The sequence below is a fragment of the Denticeps clupeoides genome, chromosome 17 (assembly GCF_900700375.1).
Source record: "Denticeps clupeoides chromosome 17, fDenClu1.1, whole genome shotgun sequence".
NCBI lineage: Eukaryota > Metazoa > Chordata > Actinopteri > Clupeiformes > Denticipitidae > Denticeps > Denticeps clupeoides.
In genome coordinates this window covers 14,132,832-14,145,248 of record NC_041723.1, presented here as the reverse complement: position 1 = coordinate 14,145,248, position 12,417 = coordinate 14,132,832, and the positions used below count along the sequence as shown (strand labels likewise).

Sequence of the window (12,417 nt, the reverse complement as noted above, 5' to 3'; positions counted from 1 at the left end):
CACTCAGTAAAATATCTGTTTAAACGTCTCATGTCCTGGAGGCCACTGCAGTGTTGTCCACCACTAAACACTGATTAATAACAGCAATATAGTGCTTTGGTACCTTTGAACTATTTCGCGCTTGGAAGAAAGTTTTCATTACTTTCTAGCCTACTTGCAAACATTTAAACTGATTAAACTGAGTAATACTTGCTCAACATAAAAAAAAGGCCTTAATACTGCTAATTGGCACCTGACCGTTTCTAAAAGAACAAAATTAAAAGAAATCAATGCACCCCAAAAAGCCACTATTTGAAAGCATTTGACCCTTTCTGTCTTTATTATGGATCAACCTAAATCATCCACCCAGTCTGCAGATAATTACAACAGATTCCAGTCACAGACAACAGAGAACATGTTTGCTGTGAAACTTCAGTTCAAAAAATTATGACAACTGCCCAAGGCTTATGTACAAATACAACATAAATAGTTCTTAGAAAACAGTATATTACATTGTAGCGTAACAAGCAAGACCATAAATCCCATTTCACTGAACTGTCTCCGGTGACTGTACCCAGTGCTTTATTGGCTGTTTTTACAACCACAGGCCAGATCCAAAACCTGGTTGAGTGCTTTGTGTTTAATAAGACATCCAGGAAACCTATGAGAGCAACACCGACAGAAAAAAATAATCCAACCTTTTTCTTTCCCCTTCAAAATGTGCCACTTTAACTGTTCCAGTATCACAGATGACTGTGCATTGAGCCTGTGGTGAAGTGACCCATAACCCGGAAATTGGTGAGAAAATCTTCTTACTAGAGCAAGGATCTATTTTATTGTTCAGGCTGAGGTGCATTTATTTCATTATAGCACTTCATATATAAACAAAAAAAAAACATGTTGTTTTTTTCCCCGTTAGCTAAAATAAATGCTCTGTTTCATGCCTTTGCCAGAAACAAACAGCTGTGATCAAGAAATTCATACTAGTGTGCAACCAAATAAAATGGCAACTAAGGATGTACATAAAGTGAAAGGACAAATGTTCAGGCAAAGGACAGGGGGAGGAACAAGATGGAATTGTTAAGAAAAAAAGTCAAGGTTTTATTGGATATTGTAGCTTCGGTAAGTATTGTCACAAAGAGCAGTGAGCAGGAAATGGGAAGCAAACGGGTCTGAGGAGACGGGGGTGGGGGTGAAGGGGGCGTGTCGATCATTTGAACTTTTCTTTGGATAACTAGAGAAACCTGACATTACACATAAAAGAAGAGTTAAATTTCCAGAAGAAAATTGGGGAAATCCACCAATAAAGGAGAATGGTTTAAAGCAAGCAGAGAAACAGAACACACAGGGTACTAAATTCCAAACAATAAAATTATTATTTTCAAATCAAAAACTAAAATGTAAAAAACAAACAAACAGGGTTAATATGTCTTTTTTTTTTTTTTTTTTGCCTTTTCTGGGTGTTATCATATTCAAGCTCTCCAACGTCATGCAGGTCATTGCAGGGCAAGGGTCACTTCGATGGATCTGTGGGCTTTCAGCAAACGAACAGCAAATCTCATATCTGTTGCGGAGGAGGCATGTGCCTGCATGTTTTCTGTGATTGAAATCCGGTGCCGTTTCTCAGAGAGTGGTGAATGAAGGGCAGACTGAAAGGTTTTGGCGTTTAGACACCCCATCCTCCACCTTCACCCATTTCCCTCCCTGCCAAATTCTGGCATTTAACCAAAATTGTGCAGCGCCAAGCGGAACATGTCATTGGTGCACACCCAGGCCTCGTTAATGTTCTTCAGGATGAAGCTCTGATGGAATCCCATGATGGGGTCATCATCCGCCTGAATGTGACAGAGAACAGTCAAGGGTTACATCAGAGTAAAACAAACACACACTTGTATCAAACCTGTTTAAACGCTGAATTTCTGCATAGATGTAACTCTTTCACTGCTAGTAATATGCAACCACGGCAAGTCATTCAGGACCAACATGCAGACAAACATTGCAAAACAAAGGCTCAATAGAACAAAGGAAATTTTAAAAGTAGAAATGCACAAATACAGTCAAGATTTGCAAATCCAAAACCTGAGCTAGTGGATGGTAGCCCAAGTGGTGATGCATGAAATCCAAACTAGGCATGTGTCCATCAATGAATCACAGATTTTTCTGGACTCGAACACTGCAGGAGTGTGTCAAGTCGTGTCAAATGCACAATATGTTCTCAGGTAGTTGGAACTGCCACTTCATAGCTAAGACTGGGGGTAAGAAAGCAGACTCATTACCGAAGGTTTGCGGGTTAAAATTCTGAACTGCCAAGGTGCCACTAAAGTCCCCTTGAGCAAGATAGTGTCCTCACCCACTGGTCCTGGGTGCCTTTCATGGCAGCCCACTGCTAACTAATGATGATGGGTTAAATGCCGAGGACAGAGATTGTTGTCACCGTGTACCACATTGACACTTGACACTTTCACTAGTATAGTTAGTGTAAGAAGAAAAATAGCTATGGTCACCACCCAGACCCTGATGGTTTCACAAGATTATTAGCAACAGTCAAGGTTTAACCAATGCACAACTTAGATTTTTTATATTTTTACTGCATGCTACAACCAAACACTGTTCACACAATTTTCAAAGCTATCCAATGGAATTATCCCACTAATGAAAAACGGTTATCAGATTGGTTAATGTCCTCATTCCAGCACAAATGCCCATTTGATGAGTGTGCTTTACCACAGCACACAACTCTTTTTAAACAACTTCAATGTAGGACACAAAATCTGCAAACCTCAGTTTCAACAAATAAATCATTTTCATGTTAATCATCTTCCAGTTTGTTGCAGGAGAGATGCCATTGGACATATTTAAGGATGGGACAATGTCTCATACTAAAAAGTATGGTATCTTCTTGACAGCCTTGATTTACATATAAAGAGGCATGCGTGTTTAAAGTGTCTGTTACTGTGAATAGTTATGTGAGCAGAAGATGACATTTTAAGCAAGATTACATCTGTATTTTACTTTTTATTAACAGTTAGACATTCTGAATACCCAACATGGTCAGTGCTCTGGAAAATGTTAGTTCGTAAATGCATTTGGATACCAGCTAGGGTGGTAGCAGCCTAGTGGACACTCACCAATAAACCAGATGACCACAAAGTCACAGGTTCCAACCCCACTTACTATCACTTACAAATCCTTGTATTCGCTCGGTTATAAGAAAGTTATAAGTTATAAGTATTGTCTAAAGAGCAAAGTCCTAAGCTGCAACAACAATGAAAACTATGAAAATTGTGCTGTTCTGACATCGAGGGGAAGTTAATTTCACTACCTAGGGGCCACGACAGAGAAACGTCTAGACATGTGTCTTCATTATTCCTTCAGCGGTGGAGGGACCAGGTGAGCTGTGAGGTAGGATGGTGCTACCCCATGGTTGGCTTTGCAGGCCTAGCATCAATATTTTGAATCTGATGCAGGCAGCTACTGGAAGCCAGAGGAGGGAGGGTAAAAGTGGGATGGTGTCGGAAAATGTGGATAGGTCATGCTGCTGTATTCTGTATTAGTTGTATGGCATTCAGACCTGCAAGGAGGGAGCTACATTAATCCAGCCATGATATTTTAGGGACTGAACTAGTGGTGGCCTGTTTTGATAGATAAGGATGGATACATCTGATATTGTAGAGAAGGAATCTACATGAGCGGGTAAGATTGGTAATGTGAGTCAAGAAGTACAGCTGGTTGTCTATAGTTACTCCAAGGTTGTGTGCAATTGCGGAAGGAGAAATCTGCAAGTTGTCCAGGTAGATGGCAAGATCTTGATGAGGTGAAGAATCTACTGGAATAAATATTATTACGGTTTTGGTGGGACTGACTTTTAGATGATGGGCTGCCATCTAAGACAAAATGTCAGTTAGACATGCAGAGATTGTGGAGGATGCATCTGAGGAAGGAAAAGAGAAGATGGGGTGTGTATCGTAAGCATAGCAGTGGTTGGATAACTCAGAAAAGAGGACCGAATACTGAGCCATGAGGGACGCCAGTGTAGAGTCTGCATGAAGCAGACGTGGATCCTTTTTTCCATGTCACTTGTAAGACCGCTCATCATGATAGGAAGCAAACCATTTCAATGCTGAGCCCCAAATTCCAAGTCTCTTCAGGATAGACAGGAGAGTCTTGTGATTAACTGTATTAAGTGTTGCAGAGAGGTCGAGGAGAATAAGAATGATGCATGTAGCTTCTCAGAAACAGCCATGAGGGAACTCTCAGTAAAATGACCTGCTCTGAAGCCAGACTGGTTGGGATCCAGAAGGTTGTTCAGATGAAATAATAGCTGACTATAGACGCTGCGCTCAAGGACTTTAAAAAGAAATGAGAGAAGAGACACTGGTCAGTAGTTGTTGATGACTGCAGGATCGGCTGTGAGTTTCTTTAGGATTGTAAAACCCTGGCTGTTTTAAAGGCAGTTGGCACATGACCAAATAACACATGACCTGATAATGCAACAGGTCTGAGTCAGGTTCTTACATTTCCTCGCCGCTGCTCTTAGTTGCTGCACAGTGTATAAGAGAGCCAGGGAAGAGGGGGAAAAGTCCTTTTGGGATTGAGAGATAGTGGACAGAGATGATCCAAAAGAAGGGAAAGTGAATAGAGGAGAGAGTTAGTGGCCATTTACAGTGGTAAGAAGTAGAACGAGTCAGAGGTTGGAAGATGAGGAAAGAGTGCAGGAAAATACAAATGAAGGCAAGACAGAGTGAAAATTATGTGGGACGAAGGATGGTTTGTCTTGAATCCAGTAGTAGAGTGAGGGTGAAGGACAGAAAGTGGCTGGCAATGATGTGAAGTGGAGTGTAAGAAAGGTCGGTAGGTCATCGCATGTCCTGCGTTGTCGGTGGCTGTAGCTCACCAGCGACACAGCCAGATATTTAACATGCAAGATATCTGGTCAGTTCCCAACTAGCCTCAAAATCGGGAAAAAAACATCTATTTACAGTAACAGACATTTCAAACAAAAGGTAGCCAAACTTTGCAGTATTTGTGTATGTATATTGTATGTGTAGGTAATGCACATATACTACTGGTCAGTTGCTTGCATCCCACCATCCCATTGGTGCAACCTGAACAAAAGCAGAGGTCTCATTGTGAAAGCAAAGTGAGCATGTCAAAGTGGTCAGCACAACTGAATGAGGTCAAGCACTTCAACCTGAATGTGAAAAGGAAGGGTTGCTGCTGTGCTGAATGATTAGTAAAAGCCTATTCAAACCACAGGAACTCAAGACAGAACAGAGGTCCTTACAGACAATCCCTGGGAGAAAGGAGAAGATGGGCCATAGGACCTGATAGTATCAAATGTCAAAGGTTGTGCAGGGCAAGCCTGAAGACCTCATTGGTGCAAACCCAGGCACTGCTGTAATTTTTCAGCAGAAAAGTCTGCTGGAATCCCAGGATCTGGTCGTCATCTGCCTGAGACACACAATATGCTGTAGCACTGTATTTTCTTGAGTGTCATCTGCAAAAGTTCTTTACTACTTGAGAAAAACCTCATACCCTTCTTTATCTGATACCCAGTGCTCAGTTACATACATTCAACAAACTCCCTATAGAAAGTCCCAATAGAAAATCTATTCACAAAATATTGTTCATGACACTGATTTTAGATTTTTGGTGCTTCTTAATTTTTTGAAGAAGGATGAGAAGAAATCAAAACACAAAGGAAATGGTTAAATTATCCTGGGTGCATGCATGTTTCTAAAAATGTAAGTATCTAGAATTCATTTTAGATAATGCAATGTTTCTAAAAACTTACTTTAAGCTGTCCTACTACCATACTCAATATACAGCTGTCAGGAGTGGGCTGGTGATCTTGTGCTGTTATGCTGTGAGCAATTTTTGTGAAGGGCAGACTCTGTAACACAAAACAAGAAACATTTAGGCTCACTTTGTGTATTTAGGGTAATTCATTACCATATTTAGCAACTCCCCTGATAGCTTAATTCTTACAGATCCACTGAGTGACACACAATCTCATGAATTTAACATTGGTGCATTACATGTGAAGAACTATGATTGCTTTATCTCAAATTGACTGTTGCATGCAATTCATCATTGTAAATTCTTATTTTGGCCTAAGAGCAGATTGTGATGGTATTTCATGTAGTATGTTTTACATTCATTAGAGTTTATCTTTTTTCTGGCTTGTCAGTAACACAGTTGACACGTGAAAGTGTGCATGTGTATCTGTGCGGTCATCAAATCTTTTTTTTAATTAATTAATTTTTTTTTATTTTACTTGCTACAATCATGACAGACATGACCGGGGGGACAGAGGAAAAGGGAGTTTTATTCAGAGCTGTGGCGAAGGCTGTTGTACACAGTACCCAAGATTGTAGATAAGTAATAGGGGTGTTGAAATTGATCTCATAATCGATGCATCGTGATGCAGATGTGGATGATTCTGCATCGATCGAACTTTGACCGCTGTTCACCGTGACGCATATTTCACCGCGACCAATAGAATCGAAGTGGTCGAGTTTTTGGTCTCCCCTTCGAAACACACACAAAGTGGCAATGCAGGAAAAGCTGATCTCATTAGTCTCTGAGAGATCTACAACACGACATTACAGTCTTGTCGAAAACCACTTCGTAGAAAATCAAAGCATACACATGGGCGAACAAGACGGGTGAACATCATATGAAGTAATGTAGAAAATGTATGGGTTGCATTGATAATGGAGGCACTGACAATAGTTATCGAATCAAAGTGTGAGGCCAGTGAAAAATTGTGTGTTTTTACATGACAAATGCTAGTGAGATGCACTCTAAGTGTATAAATGTTAGTCTAGCATCTGGCTTCCACAGATGTCAGTTACCAGTCTCAAGATCAAGAGTAGAGGTGTAAGAAACATTTTATGTGAACCTCAAACTGATTATGCAAACTCTTACAGAAACTTACAGAAAGTTTCTCAACAATCGCAGCTTTTCCCTGGAATTGCTGTCCTTCCCACGTAAGGCATGATGCATCAATCTTGAGATTTGGAAAAACAGGGACATACATTTATGCAGGTGAGATTCAAATTATGTCATTAAAAAATGTCTACAAAGGGGTCATTGTATGTTTTTTTTATAGAAATACAGTGCAAGTACACGTTGACAACCTTTTTTGTCACACCACATATATCTCAATGTTAAACAAATGGAAAAGAACTTGCTCCAATTCACAAGTGTCTGTTTTCATATGAATTATAAAGTTCCGCCATTGTCTGCAACTGGAACACTAGACAAAATCATTCTCAAGCAAGTCTACACAGAAGTAATCACACTCACATATATTGCTCCAAGTTGGGTCCTGTCTGTATCAAATAACTGATAATAGTGTTGCACAAAGCTGGACCCTATTTGTTCCCAAATCGGCTTGTCTCCCATCCTGATTCACCCGGCAACAGGCACTAGTTAAAAAAAAAAATAAAAAAAAACAGAGCATTACTAAAAAATGAGTTTTTAAAAAGAAATCATAGACACACCCATTTACAACAAATAGCATTCACTCTTAAGAAGAAATTATTTATAGAACAATTGTCCTTTCAATTAAGTTTTTGCAACAAAAAAAGGTGGAGTTCAATGCTTATAAAATATGTTGAACAATAGTAACCTGATGGATACATCCTTTGTTAATAGTGCAAAGCTGTAGTCCTCAACAGCACAGTGATAGCCCAACTTTCACACTAAATACTTTTGTTATGGTACCAAAATGAAATGAAGAAAAAATAAAATAAAATACAACCGGACGGTCTGTGGACACTGAGGACTGGGTTGAAAACTACAGCTTTACATACAAACATGCTCACAGAATACCCACAATAGCCGTATTGTTATTTTAAGTATGTAATAGAACAATAGAAATTGTGAATCATTTTCTTTCACCCTTACATGATGACCTCCCATTACAGCAACCCTTCACAATATCTATATAATACACTACTGTTTTACCCCACTTGGCCGTAACATTTCACACTATTTACAATGTCTCTTGCACCGTTTTTATGAACTGGTTTTGCTGGCATTAATGGAGAGTGACGTGTCCCTGACACTTAATCCTCGATTGTTACAGGGGGTCTGTCCATGTAACTACTGAATAAGGTTGTCTGCTAAATGCCGTAAGTGTAACTGGCCCCATGGTTTAGGTGACCAATCAGGTACTGGTATTAACTTCCCATTAGACAATAATGGATAAATTAGATTAACCTTAAATGTACCTAACAAAGAAATAATTCAAACATGGCCATATTTGCTAAGATCGTGCTAGAAGTATTACGCTGGTTATTCTGAAAGATATAAATTGTAATTTGTGTTTCATTCGCTAAACATCCAGATTCCTTGGGATTACAGAAAAAAAAGCCTAATCATTAGTCTTGCTGGTGACAAGCACATTTGTTGTGTTTGGGCCTTAAGAAATCTTTTATTTTTTTTTTTTTACTCCGACTGAGAACTTTCAGGGGAATTTCCCCAAACTTTCACTTTATTGCATCTGTAAACACATGAATTCAAGCGAAACAGTTTCTCTGCAAGCAAAGCGGCTCAGTTACTAGAACTTTCTCCGGGGTAGACGCGAAATCAAGATGACTGCAGGGGGGGTGGAACTACCAATTAACCTACATTAGTGCGACTCATGAACGTCCCATTTTAAGTGCTTGGCGGCTGTAAATGTGTAAAACCGACCGTAGTTTCTCTCCGCCGGCGTCGCCGCCTAATGTTCCTGCTAGCAAGCTAACTTCTCAACTTAGAAGAGGACCGAAGCGAAATCAGCGAAACACTTTATTAGCGAGCTAACCTCAGTATGTGTGTGCAAGCTAACGCGCCCACAGGCCGCGCGTCCAAGTTAAAAGTGCGAGCGCGGCTGGAAGGTTAAGGTAACTACTTTCGCCTGGACGTTAGCATTTGGGCTCCTCTACAGCGCTGCTAGTCGGCGCGTCTGCTAAAGTTGTCGCTAAACCTGTACGCAGATGCTGCCACGAAAAGCAGTAAAGTTAGCGGGAGGCTATTGCTAATGCAAATTAGCCGCGCTAACTAGCTGCTCTAGTTGTGTGTGTGTGTGTGTGTGTGTGTGTGTCTTGTCAGTTGAACGCGCGCTAAAAATGTGGGCGTCAAGCTCAAGCCAACTTGCTTGTTGTGTTCTGTTAAGACAATTATGAATGATCGCCGATATGACGATGGCGTTGTGATGCATGCACATGCACCCTTAGCAGCACGTGCTCACGGTCCCTGCTAAAAATACTCCGCCTTGGCCAGAAAGTCTGGACATAAGTCGGCACTCAGTCCATCCTCTACAGACCGACGGGGCCCATACGTCCCTTCTTGCAACATAGGCGTGTCCAAGCATTTCAGCCGAACTAGTGCCTGTCAAAAAGCACCCCCCCACCGCCCCGCCGCGACTGACTGCCGAGAGCACAGTGTCGTTTTATTGAACAATACACGATTTATTTAATCTCGAGCCTAGGAAATGAGTAGAACGGTTCCCCCTACCTACGTGAGCCCAAAACCGTTCCACCGGTTCCCAGTTATGGCGATTCAGAGTGCGGCGGTAAGGGCGAGCCGCCTTCAAAGCAGGGAGCATGCTCAGAATGCTAAACCGGAAGGAAAGGATCATGGGAAATGAAGTCTTTTCTTAAACAGATAGTAAATTGAATTGTTTTCTTTATACCTGTAAATGACATGCTTCTAAAAACAGAACATGCTGCTTTAACCTTCCATTGCCGAGAATTAAAATACGAAAGTTGCAAATTCGGAGATGCAAAATACTATAACAATACTTTAAAATTGCTGTTATTATTTGTGGCAATGTGTTTTCACACTATTGTTATTAGACGTGGGTCACTTTCATGAGGTCAGACAGTGGTTCAATGGGTAAATAAATGCAAATAAAAATGAATTCTCCAACATGGACTAGTGTCTCCACTCATTTCATGCAAAAAAGAAAGACCTACTTACTGCGCTCACCTTGTTTTACATGGAAATAACTGATCTACAGGTGACTGAGCTCAGGCTACTTCAAATACAAAATGAATGCGTACAAAAAGTGCATCACACCATTTTCTGGGTATGTATATTGTGCTGATATCTGAAGACATTTTGTTGTTCCACATTGATATGCATCTTACAATTGGTTTAAACTTTACTGCATCTCGCCAGCAAGAGAATTGATTATCTGAAATCCTTTAACTGTGCTGTCAGTATGGTTTAAACTGTGGAAAAATGATTAGCATAAAATTATATCATATTATTGTTTCTGTGTGTGGTGTGAAAATTTGATCAAACAATAAATCATTTTCAACACATACTGATTTTTTTTTTTTATAATTTGTGGCAAATGCAGATCACAATAGTACATAGCAAATGGAATAATTAAATGAGAAAATATGCATCATACTAATACTGAAAGGCCTATTATTAAAATGTTACACATAGCAATATTGTAGAGTAAATGTTTTTTGTTGTTTTTTTGCGGGATCTGCTGTTTTGTTCTGTTCCTTTTCACCCCAGCAATATGGTACAAGCTCCTTCCATCACTTAACAGAAAACACTTCGCCACAGCTCTGAACAAGTAATCGTAATGTATACACGTTGATTGGTATGTAAATAAACAGGTCGTAATATATTTCAACTACAAGTACCAAAGAAAAAAATTATATGTTTACCGCCCTCTGATGATCAAGACAGGGGGCTTTGTTGCAAAAAAAAAAACAAAAAAAAAACAATAAATACATTAAAAATAATAACAACAATTGGCCCTAATAGAGCAACAGAAAAAGCCAAAATAGGCACCTAAAACAAATGTGATCCACTTTTTATGCTGCCGTCTTTGTCATGTAATGATATTTTACTAAAAACTATAGATGCTAGTTTGGTTTTTAACGTCAAAGAATTTAATGAGAATATAACAATAGGCTGACAAAAGAATTGCGTGGGGTGGCGGGGTTAACTCGAAGGACTGTAACATTTGGAAAGCAGGCGATCCCTCTCCCGGATCTCCTCCATCAGCTTGGCTTCGGACAAGATGAGCTGGCGCAGCGTGGACTTCAGCTCCTTCATCTTTACCTCCATCAGCGCGATGATGTCCCGCTGCTCGTTCAGGCGCTTCAACAGGTCCGTGGCCGTGGTGCCGCTCGGCAGGGAGTACGCGTGGTCCAGGCTGCTGCACGCCGGCAGCCCGCAGCCCCGGACGGAGCTCAGCGCGCTCTCCACCAGCTGCATGTCCACGCAGTCCGTCACCGCCGCCGCGCACGACACCACCGCCGTCACGCACGTCTCGTCGCTCTGCACCGTGAGGTCCACCGGTTTCGTGTCGACGTCGTGTTGGCCGTCCGGCGCCCCGGGGCCGCAGGGGTCCGGCGCGGCGCCCTCGGGGGACTCGTTTTGGGGCAGAGAAATGACACCGACGAGGGTGGGGAACCCCGCCGCCTTCCTGCCCCTGCCCCGCCGGCTCCTCTTCTCGTTCACGCCGCGGATGGGGAAGAGGGTCGGGATGCGGACGGTGTAGGTCTTCCTCCCGCCGGCGAAGTGCACGCTGCACACCCGGTGGCCCGTGGTGGGCTGGAAGGTGCTGAAGCAGCCCTTCACCCCGCTCCTGGAGATGTTCTTCAGCCAGATCTCCCTCTGCGTGGTGTCCTTCGGGAACGTGTAAAAGCGCAGGTCCCGGTCGCGCTGGGAGTTGTTGTAGCAGCCGGGAACGCAGCACGTAAAGCCGGGCATCCTTCGGCGGTGTTTGGGGCTGGATCGGTCCTCTCTTTGGACAAACTTCGCCGTCCGGTGTGGTGTTGTTTGGCTCCGCCGCGCGCCTCAGTCCGCCGAGCTGCTCCACGGCGGAACTACACGACCCACAATGCTTACGACTTCCTGTTTTGGTTGGCAGGCTCCGAAAGTTATTTGTTCCGTGTTCAAAAAAAAAAAAACGTTTTGGCGGTACGTAGGAAAAAAAAACAAAAAGCAAACGCGTTTCTCTCAAAAAAAAAAAAAAATCACACAATCTCCGGGTATTGAAGAATGTATTTATAAAGCGATTCTAATGTTTTCATCTTCGACAATTACGGTAGACCGGTATTACGGTAACAATGGGTATTGAGATAAGAGCATAGCTAACTGCTGTTCTGTTCAACACAAAGCTAAATACTCGACGTCGGTCGCGGTGTGATTAGCTCAATCAGCAGTCGACTGATCGACTTAAAAGTCTAAAAATTGTATTTTTGCCCCTTGTTTTGTTACTAAATATTGATTCACTACAGGTGGAACTAATGCAGACGGAAGTTCACTTTTCACTATTTTTTTGTGTAGTTGCAGAGGTTCTTGGCCGACACATATAGGTGGAGATGCAAGTTACTCATTTTACAGCATTCGGCATGTTTGCCCACATCCCTATTGCGCGTGCGCACTCGAATAATATCAACCATTATAAGGATC

General features: G+C 41.8%; 2 protein-coding genes across 4 annotated transcripts; both read right to left on the bottom strand.

The window, feature by feature from the left end:
- Positions 1-290: 290 nt before the first annotated feature.
- Positions 291-9,587, bottom strand: nutf2 (nuclear transport factor 2). 3 transcript variants are annotated; one of them, XM_028959255.1, is made up of 5 exons: positions 9,487-9,587; positions 7,291-7,412; positions 6,920-6,991; positions 5,774-5,872; positions 291-1,814 (listed from the first exon to the last, which is right to left on the bottom strand). In XM_028959255.1, the coding sequence occupies exons 2-5, from the start codon at positions 7,387-7,389 to the stop codon at positions 1,701-1,703; spliced, it is 384 nt and encodes a 127-aa protein (XP_028815088.1). In that variant the 5' UTR covers positions 7,390-7,412; positions 9,487-9,587; the 3' UTR covers positions 291-1,700. The 3 variants fall into 3 exon arrangements, with proteins under 3 accessions (XP_028815088.1, XP_028815089.1, XP_028815090.1); XM_028959256.1 differs by having other exon boundaries at positions 9,491-9,551; XM_028959257.1 differs by lacking the exon at positions 9,487-9,587 and adding an exon at positions 8,683-9,355.
- A 714-nt stretch (positions 9,588-10,301) lies between these two features.
- On the bottom strand, positions 10,302-11,851 carry LOC114767271 (THAP domain-containing protein 11-like). Its single transcript, XM_028958884.1, has one exon. The coding sequence runs from the start codon at positions 11,710-11,712 to the stop codon at positions 10,939-10,941; it is 774 nt and encodes a 257-aa protein (XP_028814717.1). The 5' UTR covers positions 11,713-11,851; the 3' UTR covers positions 10,302-10,938.
- Positions 11,852-12,417: the final 566 nt, after the last annotated feature.

Coding starts and splice junctions, on each gene's coding strand:
- nutf2 (XM_028959255.1), bottom strand. CDS start 7,389: ATGGGAGACAAGCCGATTTGGGAACAAATAGGGTCCAGCTTTGTGCAA. Junction 6,992..7,290: donor CCCAACTTGGAGCAATATAT/GTGAGTGTGATT, acceptor CCAAATCTCAAG/ATTGATGCATCATGCCTTAC. Junction 5,873..6,919: donor CGATTGTTGAGAAACTTTCT/GTAAGTTTCTGT, acceptor TTTGTGTTACAG/AGTCTGCCCTTCACAAAAAT.
- LOC114767271 (XM_028958884.1), bottom strand. CDS start 11,712: ATGCCCGGCTTTACGTGCTGCGTTCCCGGCTGCTACAACAACTCCCAG.